The 26,601-nt window shown below is 44.6% G+C and overlaps 2 protein-coding genes across 7 annotated transcripts in view; both read right to left on the bottom strand.

Moving 5' to 3' along the window:
- Window positions 1-2,646, bottom strand: part of LOC123749974 (uncharacterized) — a 99,995-nt gene extending 97,349 nt beyond the window's left edge. Inside the window, exon 1 of the mRNA XM_069318693.1 lies at window positions 1,765-2,646. Within this exon, the coding sequence (XP_069174794.1) occupies window positions 1,765-1,767 (3 nt within the window). The 5' untranslated portion in view covers window positions 1,768-2,646. The remainder of the gene's footprint in view (window positions 1-1,764) is intronic.
- Window positions 2,647-15,227: 12,581 nt separating this feature from the next.
- Window positions 15,228-26,601, bottom strand: part of LOC123773965 (spermatogenesis-associated protein 20) — a 32,511-nt gene continuing 21,137 nt past the window's right edge. For all 6 annotated transcript variants that reach the window (XM_069318689.1, XM_045767970.2, XM_045767969.2 and 3 more), the window contains 6 exons: window positions 26,295-26,504; window positions 25,772-25,964; window positions 25,337-25,496; window positions 22,873-23,081; window positions 22,446-22,645; window positions 15,228-21,563 (listed from right to left, as the gene is read on the bottom strand). In XM_069318689.1, the coding sequence (XP_069174790.1) occupies window positions 21,279-21,563; window positions 22,446-22,645; window positions 22,873-23,081; window positions 25,337-25,496; window positions 25,772-25,964; window positions 26,295-26,504 (1,257 nt within the window). In that variant the 3' untranslated portion in view covers window positions 15,228-21,278. The remainder of the gene's footprint in view (window positions 21,564-22,445; window positions 22,646-22,872; window positions 23,082-25,336; window positions 25,497-25,771; window positions 25,965-26,294; window positions 26,505-26,601) is intronic.

Here is a 26,601-nt window from a genome sequence, read left to right as displayed (position 1 = left end):
GAGTACATACACGCAGAGTACATACACACACAGAGTACATACACACACAGAGTACATACACACACACAGAGAGTACATACAGAGAGTACATGTGTGTGTGTGTGTGTGTGTGTGTGTGTGTGTGTGTGTGTGTGTGTGTGTGTGTGTGTGTGTGTGTGTGTTTGTGTGTGTGTGTGTGTGTGTGTGTGTGTGTGTGTGTGTGTGTGTGTGTGTAATACCTATTTATGCCTGTAGGATCGAGCTCAAGCTCTTGGACCCAGCTTTCCTAGCTGTTGGTTGTCTAATGCAATGACTCCTGGTCTATTTCCCTATCATACCTGCTTTTAAAGATAGGAATGGAGTTAGCCTCTACAATCTGCTCCTTTAGGTCATTCCATTTACTCACAACCCTTACACTAAAGGAAAACTTTCTAACATCTCTATGACACATCTGAGTCTCAAGCTTCCATCTGTGCTCCCTTGTTCTGTTGTTATTCATTGTAAACATTTCCTCTCTTTCCACTTTGTCAATCCCTGTATTTTATATGTCTGTATCATGTCCCTCTCCCTCCTCCTTTCTAACGTCGTCAGGTTTAGTTCCTTCAGTCTGTCTTCGTGCCTCATCCCTCACAGCTCTGGGACGAGTCTCGTTGCAAACTTCTGCACCTTTCAGAGCTTTCTTATGTGTTGTGTAAGATGGGGGCTCCAGGATGAGGCGGCATACTCTAAGACTGACCTCACAGAGGCGGTATACAGTGATCTAAAAGCCTCCTTATTCAAGTTTCTGAAGGATGTTCTGACTTTTGTCAGAGTAGCGTATGCGGCTGACGTTATTCTCTTTATATAAGCCTCTGGAGTTAGGTCTGGTGTTATGTCCACTCCCAGGTCTTTGTCTCTAGACGTTATAGTGAGGTAGTTTCCCTTCATTGTATATTGGCCTTTCGATCTCCTGGTTCATGTTTCAATTTCCATCACCTTACACTTGCTGGTGTTGAACTCTAGCAACTATTTCTCGGACCATCTCTACAACCTGTTCAAGTCGTCCTGGAGAATCTTGCAATCCTCATCTCTCTCATCCCTCCTCATTAGTTTTGCATCATCTGTAAACATTGACATAAAAGACTCAACTCCTACAGTCAAGTCATTTACATAAATGTGGAATAGAATGGGTCCAGCACAGATCCTTGAGGCACCCCGCTTGTTACTCTACGCTACTCCGACTCCTCGCCCCTCACTGTCACTCTCTGACACCTGTCTGTCAGGTAATTCCTTATCCATGATAGTGCGTTTCCGTCTACTCCCGCCTGCCTCTCAAATTTGTATAATAGCCTTCTGTGTGGTACTGCATCAAAGGCTTTCTGCCAGTCCAAAAATATGCAACCTGCCCAGCCTTCTCTGTCTTGCCTTATTTTCATTACCTTATCATAAAACTCTAGGAGGTTCGTCAGGCATGTTTTCCCTGCTCTAAAGCCGTGTTGTTATTTACTTACAAACCTAATTATTCCTGGGTGTACAAGTGGTCTTAACCTTATAATTCTTTGGGGTACTTTGCAAGGGATGCTTGTGAGCGACACTGGTCTGTAGGTAAGTGCCTCTTCCCTATCTCCTTTCTACTATTCCCTGTGTGTGTGTGTGTGTGTGTGTGTGTGTGTGTGTGTGTGTGTGTGTGTGTGTGTGTGTGTGTGTGTGTGTGTGTACTAGCTCCTGGGCCTATTGGTCTTGTGTACGCGGATCACATTCAAAGCACACTGCATTTATCAACTGTAAACAAGGGCTGTCACTTACCATGTTTACTGAAGCAGTTCGGCTCCTTGAGCATCAATGGTTGTGCCGTGTGTGTGTGTGTGTGTGTGTGTGTGTGTGTGTGTGTGTGTGTGTGTGTGTGTGTGTGTGTGTGTGTGTGTGTGTGTGTGTGTGTGTGTGTTTGTTTCCGTCTATCTGCCTGTGTGCGTACGTGTGGTCAACAGGTGTGTGTGTGTGTGTGTGCGTATGTGGCTAGAAGGTATGTGAGCAGGTATGTGTTCGTGTGACCAGCAGGCGTGCGTGTGTGTAGCCAGGTGTGTGTGTGTGTGCGTGTGTGTGATCAGCGTGTGTGCGAGGGAGGAGTTTCCGCACACATCCTTCAAGGAGCCTCCACGGCGTCTCTCCTCCCCCTCGCGCTGGCAAGACGACGCAGAAGGAGAAGAAGGAGGCGGAGGAGGAGCAGGAAGAGGAAGGAAGAAGCAGCCGAGGATAACACGAGATGAGCCGTGGAATATGGCGGGTCCTTGATGCTTCCTGCTTGACACCACTTATTAATATTCCCGTCTACCCGTGAAGTGACGGGGGGGGGGGGGCACCGGTACGGAGTTTGGGGGAGGGGGGCGTCCCGGTAGACAGACAGACAACACACACACACTGCACCAGCGGGGGAAAGGCGGTAGTACGACAGTTAAGATGCCTCCAATAGCTGCACTAGCTGAAGGAACTACAAGGAGTCCGGACGCCTCCTGCCGTCACAAACACACACACCACACCACCACCCTCCTGCGGATCGTCTGCACGTGTGCTGTCTCTCCCTCGCACGTGCTCCGGTTCTCCCTTTCTCTTGCTGGGTTTCACCGGAGGAGGGCTCGTCACAGAGACGCCCGCAGAGAGATGAGAGCGCGTGTCCTCCCCTCCCCGACGCCGCGGCCCGACTGACTGGGACTCATTCCACTTTCCCCCCCGAAATGGGTTGCTTGCGGCGGTTGTCACTTAGTCTATTTCATAACTCCGGGTTGTCATGTAGAGATTTTATGGATTTATATCTAAAGGGGTGTGTGGATGGCAGTGGGTAAAGGGGGAGGGGGCGTGTTAGGGGGTGTTATCTTTGACTTTTACATAATGCGGAGTTAATACACCAAGGCTTCGTGAAGCCTAGTTTCGTTAACATTGTTTTGAACACTGTTTCGTGAAGCTTGTAGTTACCTTGACCAGTGACTTATAAAGGTTTGTGTGGCTCAGATTGCTTTGATCTGGCTTTGATTACTTCCTCAGCCCGTCATGATAAACAATAGTAAACTGGTCATTAACCCAGCCACTAAACTCACTTTTTATGAATGAAAAAATTACACGCGACTCACAACTGATGACGTTCGAACTTCTCTTGAACAGTGCTTCGCTCCTATGTTCGAATCGATCTTCTGTAAATGCCAACCCGTCCTCGACTCAAGTTCATTCCATCCAGCGGTCGACCCCACAGACGCATTCACAAATTTTAACATGTTCATTCAAAACGGAAATTTTCTCAAATATATATTATTTTTATAATATATTAGAATATTGTGCATATATAGGCATAGGTTAGGTTAGGTGTTTAAGTTCTGTTGGCGATTATTTGTATTTGTATACGTGAGTGAGGCATTTACAGCGTTGTGATTCGAACAAAATTCGTCAGTGAAACACTTGTTCCGGATATGTTCGAACGTCAGCAGTTGTGAGTCGTGTGTAAACCGCTTTTCATTCATAAACAGGGGGTTTGGCGGGTGCATGGAATCACTTTTGGGTCTTTGTTTGGAGGACGGGCTGGTAAATGCTCAGCCCGTCCTCCAAACAAAGACCCAAAGTCCATTCCATGCACCCGCCAAACCCGCTGTTTATGAATGAAAAGCGGTTTACAACGGAAGATCAACGATCTTCTTCAGTGCATTTTCCTCGAAGAAGAAAATAAAGAGTATTCAGAGAAAACCTATTGGATTCTCAGTGAATATTTGCAAAACCATATATTTGTGTTTGAAAAAATATTGTTGTTGATTATGAAGTTAAAATTGATGACTACGTCTTTAGGACTTTAGGATCAGCCGCTGATTGGAAGAACAATCAATCAACAACGGATTGGAGAGTACAACCCTGGGGACAGATTGTACTCTCGAGTGGTAACAATCAGGTGCACACACACACACAGAGTTCGGCATTCGTATTCCACGAACTCAGACTCGATTCCCGGCCGAAACAGAAAGAAATGGACACAATTTTGTTTTCTCTATATCCCTCTGTTTGCCTAGCAGCAAAATAAGTACCTAGGAGTTTGACAGCTGCTTGTAGCAGCATTTAAGAACGTGACGAAAAGTCAAAGCATGGCCAAAATCGATGAGTATTCAATAATTTAACAAAAGTTTAACAATGAATTCATTATAACTGAGGAAGGAATCGGGGAAGACGCAGGAAGAGTGAGGAGGCTGAGGAATGGGGGCGGTATCTCAGGACTCCGTGAGCCCAAATTGGCGGGAAGAATCGACTAGCGTCCTTGTTCAGTCAGGAATCTTCTAGAAGAAAGATTTCGATTAACTCAAGTGTGTATGAGAGGTGTGGTAACTATTTGGGTTTACAGTGAGGGGTGTGGGTGGCCCCCAGAGAACGGCACACCAGTCAGTGATGATGGAGAGTTCTTCTTCTTCTTCGGTGCATTCAACGATCTTCTTCAGTGCATTCAACGATCTTCTTCAGTGTATTCAACGATCATCTTCGGTGCATTCACACCAAGTGGGGAGTTCTGGACAGTGTTCCAGAACTACTAAAGTTTACTATTTTAGTAAGCTATTTTGGAGGCCTTATCGGCGGCTGATAGGCCTTAACTAGGCCAAACACCAAAGCTGTCTGGGAGTGCGCCTGGGGTCCTGGCGAAGGTGCCGCCGCTGCTGATGCTGATTTTCAGAATCGAAATCGAGTTCAGGAGGAGTGTGGAAGGACGAGGCGGAGGGAGGAGTGGCCTCACTGTGCGTCTCAGGAGAGAAGATTCTCACGTAAACACTATGTCAGGAAGACTCTCCCGTTCGATTCCAACTGAGACGTAAGGATAATTGAAAGAGCAGAAACGATTGAGAGTCAGGAAGAGGTGACACGCAGGCAATAGCGGTGAAGAGACGAGAAAAGTTTCCAGTCGGCTTTTGCCCAAACTTCAGTGAGGGGGAAAAAATGGAAGGGAGGGAAGGGAAAGAATTTAGGGACAAGAGAATGGGGAAACGGTCGGTGTTAGGGAGGTGGTCGAGGACTGGCCAGTCCACCTCCAGGTGAATGGAAGACGTGCTGAAGGATCAATACAGGAAGCAGTGTGGAGGCCAGAATCATCGTGAGTCGCCTCGCCAGAGCCTAACACAGATAACAGTTAACGATAAAGAAATCATAACTGGATCTAAAAGATGGCCACAGCTGTTAGTAAGAGAATTGCCCCTGAGGTCATGTTTACAACTTAAATTGCCTAAAAAAAAAAAAAAAGAGTACCTGCGCAGGAAAAAAGATATATATAATGAGCTTGAAAGTCAACAAGAGAGCGGGAGACAGGCAAGGAGATGAGAGTAGACAATACGCTACAATTCACCAATATAAGAGAGGCAGTGGAGTGGTTCTCCGTCTAAAAAATATCAGAATTTGTTTCCGGATTAAAAAATAAAATAAAAGAGAAGTGCAGCTTGGGGTAATTCTCACACTAGCGACCATTAATCCTTAGATAACGTATATTAGGCTTCACCCGAGTTGAACACCACCTTCCTCACACGCCGTTGTTCATTAAAGAAAATTTGGGCTTAGCTTATCAATAATTCCTATAATTACCAAGATTTGACATCTCTCTCTCTCTCTCTCTGGCTATTATCTGATAAAATGCCCAGCCTTCTTGAGGTTATCTTGAGATGATTTCGGGGCTTTAGTGTCCCCGCGGCCCGGTCCTCGACCAGGCCTCCACCCCCAGGAAGCAGCCCGTGACAGCTGACTAACACCCCAGGTACCTATTTTACTGCTAGGTAACAGGAGCATAGGGTGAAAGAAACTGCCCATTGTTTCTTGCCGGCGCCCGGGATCGAACCCGGGACCACAGGATCACAAGTCCAGCGTGCTGTCTGCTCGGCCGACCGGCTCCCTAAAATGCCTTGCTGGGCATTTTATAAAAAATCATCATATAATAATGATGATTATATAAAAAAAATCATCATCAATAATAATAAGAATTTTGGCGCACCATTGAGCCCTAAGATGACACCATTGAGCCCTAAGATGACACCATTGAGCCCTAAGATGACACCACTGAGCCCTAAGATGATGATGTTTTAGATTCAGCTACTGGGAACAAAAAGTTCCAAGTAGCACGGGCTATGGTGAGCCCGTAGTGTCCCAAGATATATGCTGGAAATATTAAATTTGAGACCTTTTCTCCCATCTTCTTGCTCCATTCAACCATATCAATTTGATTTTCTCCGAATCCTACAAGAAAAGAAGAAGTCAAATTATGGTTTAACTCTTAATTCACATTCAGGAACTAATCTGAATTTCTGTATATCCAAAGAATCATAGAGATTATTTAATGTTTTTTATCTCCTTTAAAAAGAAAAAAGCTTATAAAGTACAATACAAATGTTGATTACTTTAAGAATTGCGGATAATGGTGACTCAGAGCGGAGAGAACTGCGCACTCCAGCGGTTAACAGGATAAGCTGACACAGAAAAGATACCCCAATGGACTGGCGGCGGACACATTTACAACAAAACTTTCACGCTACAAACGCTCAAGTTCAGACAAATTTGCATAAGAGCCGCGGATATGACACTGAATAACATATTGAATGAACGAAATTTAGTGGGAGAGGAAAGGTGCTAAGCAAAGAAACGATCAGGACACCACGAGAGGTAACACAGGTCCGTGACCTGGGGTCAGGTGACCAGGGTAAGTCGAGTAAGGAAGATCAAGGGACGACGACGTTTTGGTCCGTCCTGGACCATTCTCAGGTCGATTGTCGACTTGAGAATGGTCCAGGACGGACCGAAACGTCGTCGTCCCTTCACCTTCTAGTGTGTGGTCTGGTCAACATTCTTCAGCCACGTTATTGTGACTCATCGCCTGCATCGAGTAAGGAAGACTGGCCAAGGAGGATCAAGGCAGCGAAATTGCCATCCACATTTTCCTTATTAACACTACTCAATAGCTCGCTCGGTAGAGCTTCGGCCTCACACAGACGTGGAGTCTACGGTTCGAGTCTCCTAGAGCCCCGGTGAATGGAAGACAAAGCACCTTGTTGAGGGAGAAGGTGGAGGCCGAGAGTGTTCAGATGAACAGGACTCTTCTACAATTAGAATGTTGTCACTCTTGAACAAGGGTCAGCTGGACGACAGAGTCACAGGCCAACACCTTCTTCTCCTTTGAGGATGAAGAGGGAGAAGGATTCGAGTTTGATTTCTGGCCTTAGGATAGAGACGTAGGGTGGGTGGAGGTCTAGCCGGAGACTGGTGCTGCGGACTACAGGGATAGTAGTGGACGGGAGCTGTGTCCGCGGGGGGCAGCAGGCAGGCCAGGCACAGGGAGGAGCACACTGGGGATGGCACTCAGAGAAGCCCACATGGACAATATATATGCTGAGAGACACGACACCGCGGTGGTGGCAGCGTGCATGAACAACAGTCAGGGCAGAGCTGGCAGGAAGGTAGGCAGAGAGGGGATATATATATATATATATATATATATATATATATATATATATATATATATATATATATATATATATATATATATATATATATATATTTATACAGGGGGTATAGAGGTGAGAGGGGTGTCATATATGTACAAGAGTTCTTTCATTCTTGTACAGCCACTAGCACTCATAGCATTTCGGGCAGGTTCTTAAACCTAATTTATCCTCGGAATACGACCCGCCAAATCGTTTAACAACCAGGAGCCCATTCACTGCTGGGTGAACAGAGGCTACAGTTAAGGACTGACGCCCAGTCAATCCTCCCCCGACCAAGATACGAACCAAGGCCAAAGCGCTCGCGAAACGCCAGGCGAGTGCGCTACCACTTCCCCGAGGGAACAGCCAATCGAGATATCCGTGTCGAGCACATGAAAAAGATTCCGGGGCAGAGTGTCGTAAAGAAAGTGTTACGGGCTATTCATGACCGTGCCGTCTTACGGGATATTCATGCCTGTGCCGTCTTACGGGATATTCATGCCCGTGCCACCTCTTGGGTGGGTTAATGGTCATCAATCGTAAGGTAAGTGGGTCGGGGGCTGGTGACGATCAGAGCGAGAGTACGAGACAGCCAGAGCTCCGGTGTTGAAGCCTCATCTTGGAAAAATGAATGTTGTCGTCGCACCTTGAGGTGGAGAATGACCTGAACCATTGTCACGTACACAGGACCGTGAGAACGACGGGTGGGACCATCGCAATTAATGCAGGGAACCGGTAACATCCCACAAGTAGAATTACTATGGCCGGGCTCGCCAGGAAGTGAGCGCATGAATATGTATTTCTTCAAGTTGAAGCCTCATGTCAAATTTCCTACACTGAACCCTCCTCCCTCCCTCCTTCCTTCCCTGCACTCTTCCCTCCAGAGGTCACACTGCCGGGGTTACACTCCCAGGAGCGACACCATCTCCATCGTTTACTCATTCTGTGGCGTTTAATTTCCGTATTCCACTTAGCTTCCCATACCTCCCTCTCTCCCACCGCCCCATCCCACCACACCTCCCTCCACTATGGTCCTCTCCACACCCTTCCCTCCACTATGGTCCTCTCTACAGTGCCTCATTTGCCAACAAACCTGTAATAAAAACTCTCAACACCTATACAGCCCTCGTCATGAAGGCAGGTCTTCCAGCTCCGACCTAACTTGCCACCGGTTCCAAGATGGCCGACAATGTTTACCTGGGAGCGATGACGTCAGGAGGTACCGCAGGCCACTCACAACACAGACTCCGGCGACGTCGTACACATCACGTACTAGTGGCTTTGGGTATTGTATGTACTAGCACTATCTATTAATCCAACATTATGTTTGTAAAACAACTATGTATGTACTTTCCTGAATAAAATTTACTTACTTTACTTTACAAAGGTCATTTTCTCTTCGTTAAAACTATTGCCAGGTTAGGATGCATAGCTTAATTTCGGCTGTCTTGGACTTAGATAGGCTAGGTTGCTTTGGTTAGGATGGATAGGGTTAGATACGAGGGTCTCGGTTCATTTTCGACGCGCAATCGAGAATGCCGGGTTCGAACTCAGGGTTCGAATTCCGGGTGGGACAGAAATGGTTGGGCCCATTTCAGGGGAGATGAGCCCTGGCAGACAGGAGGGGAGATGAGCCCTGGCAGACAGGCGGAGAGATGAGCCCTGGCAGACAGGCGGAGAGATGAGCCCTGGCAGACAGGCGGAGAGATGAGCCCTGGCAGACAGGCGGAGAGATGAACCCTGGCAGACAGGCGGAGAGATGAGCCCTGGCAGACAGGCGGAGAGATGAACCCTGGCAGACAGGCGGGGAGATGAACCCTGGCAGACAGGCGGGGAGATGAGCCCTGGCAGACAGGAGAGATGAGCCCTGGCAGACAGGAGAGATGAGCCCTGGCAGACAGGAGAGATGAGCCCTGGCAGACAGGAGAGATGAGCCCTGGCAGACAGGAGGAGAGATGAGCCCTGGCAGACAGGAGAGATGAGCCCTGGCAGACAGGAGAGATGAGCCCAGGCAGAGAGAAAGGGCATGATTGAGTGACCATCTGGAGCTCGCGGAAAGGGAGGTGGCAAGGATGGAAAATGTGAGAGGGAGGGACTTAAGTGATGGAGAGTGGGAATTTATAACATAGTCAGCAGGAGAGAGAGAGAGAGAGAGAGAGAGAGAGAGAGAGAGAGAGAGAGAGAGAGAGAGAGAGAGAGAGAGAGAGAGAGAGAGAGAGACAGAGAGAGAGAGAGAGAGAGACAGAGAGAGAGAGAGGGAGAGAGAGAGAGAGAGAGAGAGAGAGAGAGAGAGAGAGAGAGAGAGAGAGAGAGAGAGAGAGAGAGAGAGAGAGAGAGAGAGAGAGAGAGAGAGAGAGAGAGAGAGTTTTAAATGTAGATAGAGCCCCAGTAGGTTCAGGAATCTGTACACCAGTTGAGAGGCGGGACCAAAGAGCCAAAGCTCAACCCCCGCAAGCACAACTAGGTGAGTACACACGCGCACACACACACACACACACACACACACACACACACACACACACACACACACACACACACACACACACACACACACACACACACCAACGTACCCAATGTCCAACACTAGTACTCCCCAAATTTACAAATATAATCCGATTTTCAGTAAGGTGAGGCTAGGACGGCTGCCCCCCCCCCCCCAGTGGTCAAGGCCCACGTCAACACACCACCACCACCCACAAGACGGGTAGAAAGGCTTTAACCCTCCAGGTTTTAATATTACGACTTTAATATTCAAGCTTAATGATGCTGACCATTATTATAGTAACTTTAATAAACCTGTATTTTTAAACAACTTTTAAAAACCTTCATTTTTAAAATAAGTTTTAATTTATGCTCCAAAGTTTGAAATAAGTGATATTAATCTTAATTATAAGTCAAGTCTACCAGCTGGCAGGGTTGCCACGCCCGCGTCTACCAGCTGGCAGGGTTGCCACGCCCGCGTCTACCAGCTGGCAGGGTTGCCACGCTCGCGTCTACCAGCTGGCAGGGTTGCCACGCCCGCGTCTACCAGCTGGCAGGGTTGCCACGCCCGCGTCTACCAGCTGGCAGGGTTGCCACGCTCGCGTCTACCAGCTGGCAGGGTTGCCACGCCCGCGTCTACCAGCTGGCAGGGTTGCCACGCTCGCGTCTACCAGCTGGCAGGGTTGCCACGCCCGCGTCTACCAGCTGGCAGGGTTGCCACGCCCGCGTCTACCAGCTGGCAGGGTTGCCACGCCCGCGTCCACCAAAGACAACTAATTAATATCATTATAAAAATCCAACATGAATTATGCAGCTGCTCATTGCGTTCTTCATCATTCTATATTCTCTCCCCCCCCCCCCCCGCCCCCGGGGGGTAAATTTATGGCGGGCCTTAAAGGAAGGAACTTTTCCCGCCAACCAGAGGATCCTCGCCGGTATGCCTTCACATCCCAAGTGATCATTTAATCTCCGCGTTCTTACTATTCTATTATTCAAAGACTCCTGTGGGGACTAGCTGGGACCTTCTGGGGGCACTAGCTGGGACCTTCTGGGGGCACTAGCTGGGACCTTCTGGGGGCACTAGCTGGGACCTTCTGGGGGCACTAGCTGGGATCTTCTGGGGGCACTAGCTGGGACCTTCTGGGGGCACTAGCTGGGACCTTCTGGGGGCACTAGCTGGGACCTTCTGGGGGCACTAGCTGGGACCTTCTGGGGGCACTAGCTGGGACCTTCTGGGGGGCACTAGCTGGGACCTTCTGGGGGCACTAGCTGGGATCTTCTGGGGGCACTAGCTGGGACCTTCTGGGGGCACTACCTGGGATCTTCTGGGGGCACTAGCTGGGCCCTCCTGGGAACACTAGCTGGGCTCTCCTGGGGTCTAGCAGAAGCCTCTGGGAGACCAGCAGACCTACGACTGCAGTGTACAACCCGCCAGTGAAGACCAGCCCCAGCAATAACATGAAGAGGTAAAAAGAGATCAACACCTCGTTACAATGAATAACAACAAGAAGCTACACGCGCAGAATGAGAACAAAACTGTAGTCATGAAACATTTCAAACACGAAAAATACAGACTTTCAGGTAAGCCGGAAAAATATATATATTTTATATACAAATTTATATATATACATTAACACGCGAAATATTAAATACGAAACGTGCGAGCACAACAACCCCCAGACATTATTTTTTTGTTTTTGAGATATATACAAGAGTTGTTACATTCTTGTACAGCCACTAGTACGCGTAGCGTTTCGGGCAGGTCCCTGGAATACGACCCCCGCCGCGAAGTTTCGGGCAGGTCCCTGGAATACAATCCCTGCCGCGAAGTTTCGGGCAGGTCTCTGGAATACGATCCCCGCCGCGAAGTTTCGGGCAGGTCCCTGGAATACGATCCCCGCCGCGAAGTTCCGGGCAGGTCTCTGGAATACGATCCCCTGCCGCGAAGTTTCGGGCAGGTCTCTGGAATACGATCCCCGCCGCGAAGTTTCGGGCAGGTCTCTGGAATACGATCCTCGCCGCGAAGTTTCGGGCAGGTCCCTGGAATACGATCCTCGCCGCGAAGTTTCGGGCAGGTCCCTGGAATACGATCCCCGCCGCGAAGAATCGTTGTTACAACCAAGTACACATTTTACTGTTGAGTTAAACAGAGGCTACACTTAAGGATTTGCGCCCAGTCAATCCTCCCGGCCAGGATACGAACCCATGACAATTATGGGATGGCGCCAAAAGCCTAGCCAGCTCTGAGCGCCGACGACTGTCTCACCTAATGTCGTGGGGATGTAAGGAAGCACTTCTTCGATTACTGTATAACAGACAAGTGAAATAAGCTGGGGTTATTAAAACTATCTAATGGGTTCGATTCCCGGGCGGGACAGAAATGGTGGGACACGTTTCCTATCACCTAATGCCTCTGTTCACCCAGCAATCAATAGGTACCCGGAGGTTAGTCAACTGTTGTGGGGGTTGAAAGACAGTAGTTCGACCTTGAAGGGGAAGGTGGGGGGGGAAGGACTTCAATACAAGCCTAAAGTTTTCGGGCTATTCATGCCCATGCCACCTCTTGGGTTGGCTTAATCTTCATCACTCAAGCCTAAAGTATGAATATTAGGTAACCAGCTACTAAAAGGCGGAGCCCATGAGCTGATGCTCACCAAGCAAGCACACACGGTGAACAAGTAAGCACACAAACACACAGCCTGGAGCCCATTCCTTGCAAAAACAAACAAGAAAATTGAGAATGTCCAAAGACTGATTCCGGAAATTAGAAGGCTGAGCTACGAGGACAGGTTATAAGAGACCTGAACCTACACACACTAGAGGAGACAAGAACCCAGAGGAGACATGATTCAAACGTGCAAGATACTAAGCACCATAGACAAACTAAACACAAATAAGACATTCCAAATCTAGAGAAGGAGAAGGAGAGGTCACAGATTAAAGTGGTCAAGCTGTTTGAACTGTATTACAAAGTATTATTACGTTCACTGTACGTGCAGTCCACGGAGGGAATTGTCGAGGTTGTTACGAGATGAAGTAGAGGTAGATGGACGATCAGAGGTAGATGAACGATCAGAGGTAGATGGACGATCAGAGGTAGATGAACGATCAGAGGTAGATGAACGATCAGAGGTAGATGGACGATCAGAGGTAGATGGACGATCAGAGGTAGATGGACGATCAGAGGTAGATGAACGATCAGAGGTAGTTGAGACGAAGTAGAGGTAGTTGGTCGGATGCAATGTACAATTTCAAAACCAAATAGAACCAAATAATGATGATAATATGTGAGTAAAGTTGAAGTAGACTTCCTGGAGAAGAGCAGAGCCCGAGATACAGTGCCACTGACCTGCAAGCGTAATTAGGGAAGCGGTATTACATAGCAACACACACGACGATAAGAGTGTAGCAGCAAAGGGGGTAGTTGGGGGGGTGGCGAAGTGGAGTGTGGGGTGACAACAGAGACGGTTTAGAGGCGGAAGAGACGATGTGGGAGGGAGGCAGTGTGGGAGGGGGTGAGGCAGTGTGGGAGGGGGTGAGGCAGTGTGGGGAGGGGGTGAGGCAGTGTGGGGAGGGGGTGAGGCAGTGTGGGAGGGGGTGAGGCAGTGTGGGAGGGGGTGAGGCAGTGTGGGGAGGGGGTGAGGCAGTGTGGGAGGGGATGAGGCAGTGTGGGAGGGGGTAAGGCAGTGTGGGGAGGGGGTGAGGCAGTGTGGGAGGGGTGAGGCAGTGTGGGAGGGGGTAAGGCGGTGTGGGGAGGGGGTGAGGCAGTGTGGGAGGGGGGTGAGGCAGTGTGGGATGGGGTGAGGCAGTGTGGGGAGGGGGTGAGGCAGTGTGGGAGGGGGTGAGGCAGTGTGGGAGGGGATGAGGCAGTGTGGGAGGGGGTAAGGCAGTGTGGGGAGGGGGTGAGGCAGTGTGGGAGGGGGTGAGGCAGTGTGGGAGGGGGTAAGGCGGTGTGGGGAGGGGGTGAGGCAGTGTGGGAGGGGGTGAGGCAGTGTGGGAGGGGGTGAGGCGGTGTGGGAGGGGGGAGGAGGCAGTGTGGAAGGGTCAGACTGGTGGGCAAAGTTGTGTCACGGGAACATCTGCTAAAGGAACAAAGAAATAAACAGAATCGTCAAGAAACCAACAGGAAAAAATTGTAAAATATTTGTGAAAATTGTCAGCTGTGGTGGGTGTGGGAGGGGGAGCATTGTGGGGTGAAGGTGTGGGAGTAGGTGTGTATGGGGGAGGTATATGTGGGAGAAGTGTGTACTCACCTAATTGTGCTTGTTGGGGTTGAACTTCGGCTCTTTGGTTACGCCTCTTAACCATCAATCAACTGATGAACAGATTCCTGAGCCTACTGGCCTCTATCATATCTATATCTGAAACTGTGTATGGAGTCAGCCTCCACCACATCACTGCCTAATGCATTCCATTTGTTAACTACACTGACACCGAAAATGTCTTTCTAATGTCTCTACGGATCATTTCGGTATTCAGTGATCCCTTGTGTGTGTGTGCCACATGTTAAATATATTCATCCACCCTAACAATTCATTTAAAAATCTTGTATGTGGTGATCATGTCACTCATACCTCTTGTCTTCTAGTGATGTGAGGTTTAGTTCTCGAGAAAGTGGGTTTGTGTGATGATGTGTAGGGTAAGGAGAAAATATGCAGGAAGTGTAGTGAAGGTGAAAGGGGCCCCTGACAGCTGAATGGACAGCACTTCAGATTTATAGTCCTGAGGTTCCGGGTTTGATCCCTGGTGGAGGCGGAAACAAATGGGCAGTTTCTTTCACCCTGATGCCCCTGTTACCTAGCAGTAAGTAGGTAACTGGGAGTTAGACAGCTGTTACAGGCTGCTTCCTGAGGGGGGGGGAATAACAAAAAGGAGGCCTGGTCAAGGACAGGGCCGCGGGGACGCTAAGCCCCGAAATCATCTCAAGATAACCTCAAGAAGGTTCTGTATGGAGCCTTCCTCCATCACTCTATGATCTGTGTATGGAGTCTACCTCCACCACGTTACAATTCATATATGGAGTCTTCCTCCATCACTCCACAATTGAAGTCTTCCTCTTCAATCCATGCATGAAGTCTTTCTCCACCATTCCACAATTCTTATTTGTAGTTTTTCTCCACAATGCCATAATTCGTATATGGAATCTGCCTCCACAATCCCACAATCTGTGAATGGCATCTTCCTCCACCACAGCATAATCTATGTATGGAGTCTTCTTCCACCACTTCAGTTCCTAGTTCATTCCACTTATCATCTTCCCTGGCATACTGATACCATGTGCCAAATATCCAGGTTAATAATTAAACAAAATTTTAAGAATTGCTGTGCTACAGCCACTTTAATATGAAAGAAAATACAAAGTCGTCACCAATGACGACCAAAAGGGCATCTGCTAAAACATAGCACTGATTATTGTTCAGTGCTTGTGCATGTGGCTGCTCAACTGTTTATATCTCGCTTCTCCTGAGCATGTGTGTGTTCCATATATTTTAAATATAATTTTCCAATATAATATACTATGAATCTAAACATAGATATGCATGCAGTATATATATATATGTACTGTATATGAGGAGTGTTTGCATTACTATTTTTAGCATACCAGCTAAAGACATTAACAATTAGCTTATATAAGGACAAATATGCAGCATCAAAAATAAACAAAAGCCGTTCTGTTATTTATGAGGTGCCGTGATTCACACTATGGCACTTGGTCTCTTATTACCTAGGGAATTAAAACAAACATGAATATTTGGTATCTAATAAAAGGCTGCCTGCCTTTGTGAAATCTGCCAGTCTTGTTGGGTGGTAAACCCCAAACAATAATGGCTAGCAAAGTCCACTCTCTTGACATGAATAACTTGAATGAATGATTGTGGGTCTGCATGCTACAACAGCTACACTTCAGTAACTCTGTCTGGTCAAGGGATCATCCGTGTTTTCTTAATTATGAAGCTCCCAAAGTGCTGCCAGTGTGGACCTGTGTACTACTTATTATACACAAGTTACTTGACATATGTACCCCTTTCATGTATTTACAGCAGGTGGATGCTTACAGAATTCTCCACCAGCCTTACAACAGCTGACCTCCACTTACACAAAGTGTGCACTGATCACCCAACACACAGATTCACATCAACTGAAAGTTATATTTTTATATCCCATGCCACAGGGGCTGCGATGATCAGTAACATGAAAGACTCGGTGAAAGGTTAGCTTAATAAAATAATTAAAGGTACAAACAACGGTGTTTGACGACAAAATAAAGCTATGATACTTGCACTAATTTAAATAGTTAGGTAGACATGAATCATTATTCCCAACTAACACTAAACCTCGTATAACCATTACTATATGATAATATTTATACATTATGTACTGTACAGTAATACCTTAAATGCAACTTTTGTATTGAATATATAACCAGCATTCCATATTATGAGACTTATGTACACTGATACTCATGGAAGCTTAATGGACTGTTCTTACTTAGCTACACATTACCGCAATATGGGGCTATACCGTTTGCTTTTAACATTCTCTAGAGGAAAGGTAATAACTATATACAGTACACTATATATGAGTACAATATAATATTAATATATACAGTATATACCGTATATGAAAATAATAACCAGTATTTTAAAAACACGAGGAAACGTAGACTGTATATTTCGATCTCCCAACCCGGGATACTCTTTGATAGTGCTGAAGAGGATCCCGGATTGGGATCAAAATACGCAGTCTACATTTCCTCACGTTTTCAAAAAAATGGGTTAATATTTTAATTTTACAATGTGTGTGTGTGTGTATAAAGTGTATGAACAAATCCACAAGGGGCTTGATGAAGGTTCGAACCTACGCGCTGGATGTTACCAGACGTGCTCTAGTAAACTGTAGCACAACATATTAAAAAAATTGCAACCCGGAGTGCTACTGCCCCCACGAGGATCCCGAGGCTTCCACTGAAGCCTAACCTGGGTTTCACACAATTTCCCCATGCCAGTTAGCACTTTCACTCAGTAAAAACTCAGCACCGAGTCCTCTGTTAAATAGAGGGAAGTCCGGAAAGGACTCGGCATTGAGTCGTCGGTTCGGCAACGTAGCGGCGTTTTCAGGAAGGTCTTGCCACAATTTTTGGACATTATATGCATATACTCCTGTAGGGAATTTCATTGCGAATACATTGATACCTAAATGAAAGACCTAGGACCAGAATTGAGGTAAAAAAAAGTTGAAAAGAGTATACGCATTTTATTGCTCTTTATTAGCACTCACTGGGGGTAACACTGTCACTTTCTGTTTGCTGTGGGTGGTACGCCAGGTTTTTGGACTTTATATTTGCATATACTCCTGTAGGGAATTCTATTGCAAACAAAATGATACCAAAATGAAAGACCTAGGTCAAGAATTGAGATGTCCAAAGTGAAGAGAGTGTACACATTTTTTTTTTTATCTTACGCACTCCCAGGTAACATGCTCTCACTTTCTCACTTTCTTGCAGAGCTTTTGGGCTTTATATGCATTTAGTCCTGTGGAAAATTCTATTGCAAACACAATGATACCAAATTAAAAATCCTAGGACGAGAATTGAGGTGACAAAGTTGAAAAGAGTATACACTCTTCAGTATTACCGCGCTCTCCAATGTAATGAGAGGAGCCTTGGGGTGGCGAAGTGCTCTCTTTCATCTTGTCAGCGGGTGGAGCACACTGCAGTTTTGTACATTATATGCATATACTCCTGTTGGGAATTCTATTCCGAATACATTGATACCAAAATGAAAGATCTAGGACGAGAATTGAGGGGACCAAAGTGAAAAGAGTGTACACATATTATTGCTCTTGGGCGCTCCCGGGTAACTCGCTCTCAATTTCTCTGGTTGCTGCGGGTGGTAAGCCGGGCTTTTGCAGTTTATATGCCTTTAGTCCTGTAGAGAATTCTATTGCGAACACAATGATACCAAATTGAAAATCCTAGGATGAGAATTGAGGTGATAAAGTTGAAAAGAGTACACTTTTCAGAATTACGGCATGCTCCCGGGGAGTGCACGGATATGCCCAGACCCACCTTAGATAGTGAGAGGCTCGCTTGTGCAGAGCGCGAAAGTGTTAAGTAAAACCCTAGTTAGGTTTCAGTGGAAGCCTCAGGATCCTTGTGGGGGGCAGTAGCACTCCAGGTTGCAATTCTTTTACCATGTGGTGGTACAGTTGACTAGAGCACGTCTGGGAACATCCAGAGCGTAGGTTTGAGCCCTCATCACGGCCCTTGTGGATTTGTTCATTTGAGATATCACGTTATTGTGATTTCTGTGTGTATGATAATGTATCTTAGTCTAATTTATAACAGACACTAGTACTAAAAATATACAATATGTTCACAAGTAAACTTTTAATTATTTAACATCTTGAGTACAAATAAAATAAGTTCTTTTTTGTTTTATTATAAAAAATACAGCATAACAGAAATCTACTGAAATTGGATCCAGTTCAACTTAAAATCAGAAAGATTCCACTCTGATCATAGGACAAGTGGCAACACAAAACACAAGTGTGACAAATCTTATATTTGCTCATCCAAAATTTTTTGTCCCCCCTAACAAATATGAAAGTATTATGAATATTAAAAATACTTTTCTCAAAATGCTTTTTGTCTACAAAATACTGTATACAAAATAAATCATGCTCTGTCATTTGTTCTATTAAAAACAATATGTAGTGCAAGAATGTCAAGAGAAAATAGCAAAAATTGGATGCAGTGATATACTGTATAAGATGCAACGACAGATCTGACAAGAGTCATTCATTTTGAGTGGGTTTCCACTGTACTGTATAAAACAAAACAGTTTAAAACTCTAATATGCATATGGAGCTAACTGCTTCATCAACAAGGGCATCAATGGGGAAGAATCTCATAATATGGCAAGACACAAATATACTCATGTAATATTCACCAAATAAATTAAGAGGATGGTATACAAAAATATAAAATCTGAATTCTTAATAATACAGCCGAGACCATGACAATAATTTCTGCAATTAGGTAGACATGTAAGGGTTGCACAGAGTGAATACAGTGACTGTGCTTCAATCAAAATATGATACAAGACTTAAGAAACATTAATTATGATTCTCTAAATAAAACACAATTGATCAGCCAGATATGAAAATAACAGATATCCTGACTGCACCAACAAGTTGAAATGTGAAGGCAATAGCTCAAAGATGATAGCCTACAAACACCTTCTCAAGTCTGAATGTGATGAGCTTCATGATCTACTTGCTAAATACCAGCTAAATAAAACCAGCTAAATACATTGTATGAATAATAAGTGGCTGCAAAAGTGAAAGGTATTGTCTGAATGTAAGCCTGGCATCTCGGCACTCGGTCCCTTGAAAGGTATTGTCTGAATGTAAGCCTGGCATCTCGGCACTCGGTCCCTTGAAAGGTATTGTCTGAATGTAAGCCTGGCATCTCGGCACTCGGTCCCTTGAAAGGTATTGTCTGAATGTAAGCCTGGCATCTCGGCACTCTGTCCCTTGAAAGGTATTGTCTGAATGTAAGCCTGGCATCTCGGCACTCTGTCCCTTGAAAGGTATTGTCTGAATGTAAGCCTGGCATCTCGGCACTCGGTCCCTTGAAAGGTATTGTCTGAATGTAAGCCTGGCATCTCGGCACTCGGTCCCTTGAAAGGTATTGTCTGAATGTAAGCCTGGCATCTCGGCACTCGGTCCCTTGAAAGGTATTGTCTGAATGTAAGCCTGGCATCTCGGCACTCGGTCCCTTGAAAGGTATTGCTTATTCACGTGCTACATAATAGGCAAGGCAAATTGTTGTTTGTTGTTTAAGATTCAGCTACTCAAAGCAAAAAGTTGTGAGTAGCATGGGCTATGGTGAGCCCGTAGTGAGCTTACCTGGCTCAAGAGAGGGGCTGTAAGGTAAGTTCAAAGAGCATGAAATTAGAAATGGACAACTTAGTTTCTAGGGCCACAGTTTTTAGTGCATGGGGTCAAGTTTGGCCATGCACAAGGAAGCTTCGGCTATGAATGAATTGGAGGAGTACGAGATTTGCACAACTGAGATGTTACATCACAGCACAATGCCCAAATACACACTGACCTTGTGAATGCTCACAACTGACTTGTATTTTAACGGAGAAGTCGATTGTGTGCGTAGTATGGTAGTCACTAGGAACATAGCCACAATGTAATGCAAAAATGCTAAATCTTGGTAACCTATGCAAAGAACTCAATCAAGTTTGTAAGACAGGCCTCTCCTTTTCTAAAATCATGCATTTTTGTAACTTACATAAGTTGCTAAGTTATTTCACTGTAGATGTTACACTATTCTGTTTCCTATCATTGTCTCCAGCATTATACAAGGTACACATGCCATATGACACAAGTCTGTAGTTTAAGTCCTCATGTCTATTTATTTTCTTTCTCAAATATAGGCACCACATTACTGACCTTAGTCAGAGGGTTATGTAGTAACTCTGCTGCCTCTTTCAATATCTTCAGTAAAATTTGCTCTGGTTTACATCTAATACTTTCCTTAACTCTTCCTAAGTTACTACTGTACCATTTTCCCCACAATGGTTTCCACCCTTTCATCATCATTTGCACCAGCCCTTCACTCTAGTACAATGTTGAAAACTTCCTGGAATCTTTTTGCTGACTTCTTCCGAGACGTGAAGTCTTCCCTGTGAAGTCTTCATCTCATATTTGATATAGTCTAGTAACTTGGTACTCATACTGTTGATTTTCGTCTTATATGACGGTGTAGTAGCCAAAGTTGCTCCTTCACTTTAGCCATTAAAGCGAAGATGTGCCTGCACATATGGGTGCAGCCACATATGGCCTGCACCCATATGTGCAGGCACCATCAGAAGCTTCAAAACTCTTTGCAGTATGATAAAAACTATAAGGAAGATGGGACACTCCACGAGCTTGGCTCTCATACTATAACTACATTTATTTAATAACTTACAGAATTACACACACACACAATATACACACAGCATATATAAAACATGCAATAAACTTTTTACAAAGTGAAAACTTCTTATTAGACCTACAATATAAGGGAATTTAAGTAAAGGAATATTAAATTCCAATTAAAGCACTGGGATGAACTACATAAACAGGCGTCATGTGATATTACAACTGTGGTAGAAGTCCCAATCAACTGTTTAGTCATTCTGCACAATCAACTCTTTGGAAAAAACGAGAATAACAGTGCAACATTAATACTCACCATGAAGATTGTTCTCTGCTAGCTTTTGCTTTATACATACAAAAAAAAATTGAACTAATTAAATAGAGCAATACTAATGAGCAATATGTAGGTACAGCCATCTCATTTTACTTGCATTTTAATCGAGAACTTTCTCCACGATTTCTCAAGATATCCCTAAGTTGATCCGGGGTGTTGACAGGTAACATACATTTGAAATTCTGGCAGACATAAGCAAGAGTTTCATCATTAGTGACGGGGTGGTACCTGCTGAGGGAGGAGTGTCGGGAGTACATGAATGAATCTTTATTATCATCTGCCAGCAAAATGACTCGATTTGGGATAGCCTCTGAGTGGATTATTTTAATCATCTTTTTCAAAGAATCGCTGCCATTTTTTCCTGCCAGGATAATCTGCAAGAGAAGATAGGCTGTGTATTACTAGGTAATATGGCAAAGTTCTGTAAATTATATATAAAGTTGTGAAAAAATTACATTTCAAGATGTTAGAAAATATGCCGTGAGAAAATACACATTAAGCCATGAAATCAAAATCCCGAGCATTGTCAACTTATTTTACAAGTGGAGATGAAACGGGTAACTTATCCAGGCTGTTGCATCACGTACTGTGTTTGGTGGCGGCTTTACACTGCTGCCTGCCACCACTGGTTCTGTGATGGTAGACGGTCTTTGGGTGATTCCAGTTTTCCTGGTTCCCTGTTCCAGGGCTCGTGTGTCTCAGGTTGTCCACAGTATCTACGAGTCCAGACAGCCTGCCGTCTACCCTCGTGCCCCATGCCGTTCAGAAGTATGCTGCTCTTGCAGCGGTTTTTGGCAACATGTCTTGGGTAGACATTCAGGCATGGGGGTTTTGGAGGTCAAACAGGCTCCTAACCATCGGGTATCTAGTGAAGGTTTTGGCTCTTTCCCGTTCACGTGTGGCTTTGGGGCGCCTGGTGCGGTCGTCTGTTTTTTCTTGGTCTCGAGACCTGCGGTGTTGCTGCCTCCCGAGTAAGTCCTTCCTTTTACTTACCTTTGGGTAGTTAGCTTCAGGGACCCGACGGGGCTCTCCCCAGAAATTATGCTGTTTTGCCTAACCAGAAATTGATGAGCCCAAGCAACCATCCTAACTTATTAAGGCTAATAAATAGAAAACATAAATATTATGGTGCTTAATTTTTACTAATTTGCCACTTTTTTAACGAATTGGTTGATAATGTAAAGAATGCAACATATTGGGTAAGACCAACAGGATGAATTATCTGCTGGAATAATGTTATTCTCTATTATCCTCACCTGCACTGGTGGTTTCTGATGTAACAAGAGGGCTGTTGTCATTTCTGGAAGAGCAATAGGAATCTTGTTCAGTCGGTCGGAAAAAAGGCAAAATATAGCCTCTGCCTTGGTGCTATAGTCTGAGCGACCCAAAAGGTATCTCAGCCGTATTAAGTTCCCCACAGAGACTGAGTTGGCTGAGGGCTCTGCTCCATCCTGGTCTAAGAATAAAAGACAAAGAATATCAAATATAATTCAGTACAAAATGCTTTCATTTATACACTAGACACAGCAGGGGATACTTATTTTCATAATATTCCACACCTTTATACAAGATTTTGTATGTTCGATTTGGTCCATTATTTCTAACTAATATGGTTGTAAATAGTGTAAGTGGTAACGTTCTTTAAAGAATTTAAGTAAAATACTGTACTTCATTTTCCTTTACCTTCTTTAATTCTCAGTAGAATTGACTCGTCCCCAGATTGAGTCATGTAATAGCCATTCCCTTTTGAGTCCCAGAACAGCTCATTTTGCTTATCTTGAATTTTCTCGGCTAACTTCAGCCACTCGGTGTCCAGTGTAGCCTCATACAGGTTGATAAACCCTCGGATGATCCATGCGTAATCATCAGCAAATCCTTCAATGCACGAGCCACTGAAAGTATCAACATTCTTAAATCTTACAATATGATAAGAGCAAATAGTATACCACACAGGACACCAACTTGAAAGCAAATTAATTTCAATGTTTCAAGAAAACCAAATTTGTTTAACGTAGCATTCGAATACACAGAGCGAGTCCCAGAGATTTTAACAATTTAAAAATATCAATAAAATTTAGATAAGTGCATATTACATTAATTAAAAGATATCTGAAATGGGTGAAAAGTGTAGAGATGAACATTAGTCATAACAGGTCTGTCTGAACTGTACACTAAAGCACAAGAATATTAATGAGAATTCCCAAATTAGAAAATTGGATTCATCACCAAATTCCCTCTTTACCCTTGGCATTGCTTTTATTATCGATGGGTGACTGCTTGTGTGTTGTGGTTACTTTAACATGCAACCAACCCAGGCATTTTATTGCAAATAATGACCAAGGGAAAATCAAGAATTCATTTATATTTCAAAACATGGAGTTCGTGGAGCTCAGGGATGCGGGTTCAAGTTCCATTGTATGGCTTCAATGTTTTCTCTTAATCTTTTTTTGACTCTCTGTTATTTATGTGGACTAGTTGTGTTGGTGATGGTGAGCAACTAGCAGCATCAAGGTTACTTCCCTTCATCCTCAGCTGCATACTCACCAGACTATGTTTGTTTGCATGACCTAACATTTACTGATTAAACAAATGAGTTTTAGATCTATTTAACAGTCCCAGTGGCACAATGGTAAAGCACTCGCCTGGCGTTTCGTGAGCGCTTTGGCCTGGGTTCGTATCCTGGCCAAGGAGGATTGACTGGGGAGCCAATCCTCAACTGTAGCCTCTGTTCACCCAGTAGTGAATGGGTACCTGGTTGTTAAACAATTTGGCAGGTTATATTCTGGGGAAAATTAGGATTAAGGACGAATGAGCAGGCTGGAAGCAAAACAATGCACAAGACAATTTATGAAATGGCATCGAAGAGGTATTGACACCAAATGCTAACAAAAGTTGCTCCGCAAAAGCTGAATGATATGAAGCAACAGTATTACACACAAGAACAGATCAAGATACAGCCAAGACAAAAATGAAGAAACCACCAGAACCGAGGCAGAAGACAAACGGCAAAAGAACTGCTAAGAAAGTTTATTTCTAGCCCTATAAATCACCTGTGCACCATACAAATGGCAATAATCATAAAAAAAAGATCTTGTCACAAAGATCGGAGGAGAATGTTGAACCAGCAAGGAACACCTCCAGACCGATCTGCTGAAAGAGGCGAAGCCTGGAAAAACTACACAGGCTTGGACACAGGGACAGAAGAGTTGGGAATAAAAGCTGAGCCAGCTTCCAAAGAGCAAAAAAGATCACCCCCTGCCTGTGAAAGTCCTCAGTCTGGACAATACCTGATACAACAGCTCAATCAGAAGGAAAAGATAATGAACCTCCACCTCAACCAGTCCAATCCACTTTGAAAGCCTCACAATTGGGGAACGGGGCCACGTAGGATGGACGCTGCTGGTTCCACCTCAGAGCAACTGAATGCTCCACAGAACCAACAGGACACTGTTGATGGTCCACTCTGTAGAAATGGAATGGAAATATGAAAAACTGTCTGCAAGAATGTTGCAAAAAATCCCGCTCATGAACCACAGAGAACCAAACCCCGAGCATTCAGAAGATTAGTTACTTACAAAGTCTAACTTCAAAGAGGAAAGGACCAGTGTGACCCCTTGTGATTCAGACTACTGTCAGAGCAGTCAGAATGAAATGGAGAACAAGGTCCAGATGAAAAGAAACCCTCTGCAGGGCCTGCCACACCACCAAAATCTGCACACTGCACTGTGCACACAAAGGATGGGAGCTGCCTTATGCCCCTGGGAGGCCTGGTAATCACTGGTCATAAGACCCCAACCCAGGGCCAAGGTGTTTGTATATACATCAAGTGACGAAGGAAGGCACCATGGAACTGAACCCCAAAAAACCTGAAGAAGACGCTGACAAGCCATAACAATGTCAAGTTCAGCACCCAAGAACTAATAAAATAAAAAATAAATAAAATGTTTATTCAAGTAAGGTACATACATACATACAAGAGATTTTATAAAATTTGATCGATTTATAGATAGAGCTAGTACATACAATGCCTAAAGCTACTATTACGCAAAGCGTTCCGGGCAGGAAGACTAGAACTAGAACTCATTACCCATACACACAAATAGAAAAGTACATGCAGATATAATAAATTTAAGCACAGCCAACTTACAGTGATATTTCATTATTTGTATCAGCATAAACAGCCCTAAGCAATTTCTCATCCTTGTAAAGATAGGTCATGACAAACTCAGCAGCCTTTAAAGCCCTCTGTATGTATGTCTCATCTTCGAGGACCGCACCAGCTCTTGCAATGGCTCCTAGCATCATACCTGAAATATATGTACAATACACACACACAAAACAATTAATTACTTAAATTGTTTACTTGTATAAAATTTGTTGTAAAACGAGTTGCTTTACACTTCTACCAATTCATCACTCATTACAACAATGCAATGGCCGGTAATTTCTTGACTTGGCAGTTTATACTGTATATACTATAAAATAAAAAATAAAATAAAGCCATGCAAAACACAGTGGAACACTTTAAGGAATTCAAATAAGGCATTCAGCACATATGAAAATGAATTGAAAGCACTACAACCATTCCACGAGGTGACCATCTTGTCGTCAAGGTGTGGTCTGGGTCTCTGCTGTCTTCTGTTATACAATATCTGCCTGGCCTTGGCAAGAGCTTCTTTACACTCCTCCTCATCCACTCCAAATTCCTTTCCAGTTTCCTCAATTGTATCGTGCTCTATGAGGACATTTTTGTTCTTTAGTTCGTCGTGGGGATCCTGATTAAACAACAAAATAAACGTAGTGTGAGAGATCGGATTTTTAGGGTAAAAAATATATACCATTACATTCTGGAAATCGAATGTACTACAGTGCTGCAAGTTTATATCACTATTAGGTCATCCCTGCCTTGCTTATTATTTTTATTCTGCATAATAATACAGGTAGCTTTAATAAAGTGTATCAACACCTTATGCTAGCTTTAATTGAGTACAGTACATTGAGTATATTTAGCTCCAATTTTTTTTAATAAGTTAGCATACTTAAAGAATGAAAAATAAATGCAAATTGTAATTTCATATTATGAACTTGCACACTAAATATCTCACCTGATAAGGATTAACATTACCACCCTTTGACACCGAGTAATGGTGGCAAAAGACTTTGGCCAAAGTGGCCTCGTGCCCTTCCTTCACCGGGTCCGGTAAAAGTTCGGTGATCTCCTGGTGGGTCCACACGCAGAATGCCCCCTCACACTTTTCTTTTGCATCAGCGGTTGGCAGTGAATCGGCATCTTCAGCACTATAAAACCCTCCACACTATAACAGAAAAATAAAATTTTCCATCTACAGTATTTGAATATTAATCTACATAATTTTTAAATATATCAATACCAACAGTACAAGACATCTAGAC

Source organism: Procambarus clarkii, chromosome 91, assembly GCF_040958095.1.
Source record: "Procambarus clarkii isolate CNS0578487 chromosome 91, FALCON_Pclarkii_2.0, whole genome shotgun sequence".
NCBI lineage: Eukaryota > Metazoa > Arthropoda > Malacostraca > Decapoda > Cambaridae > Procambarus > Procambarus clarkii.
The sequence above is the reverse complement of the archived record's forward strand: the minus strand, read 5'-3'. Positions and strand labels throughout refer to the sequence as shown.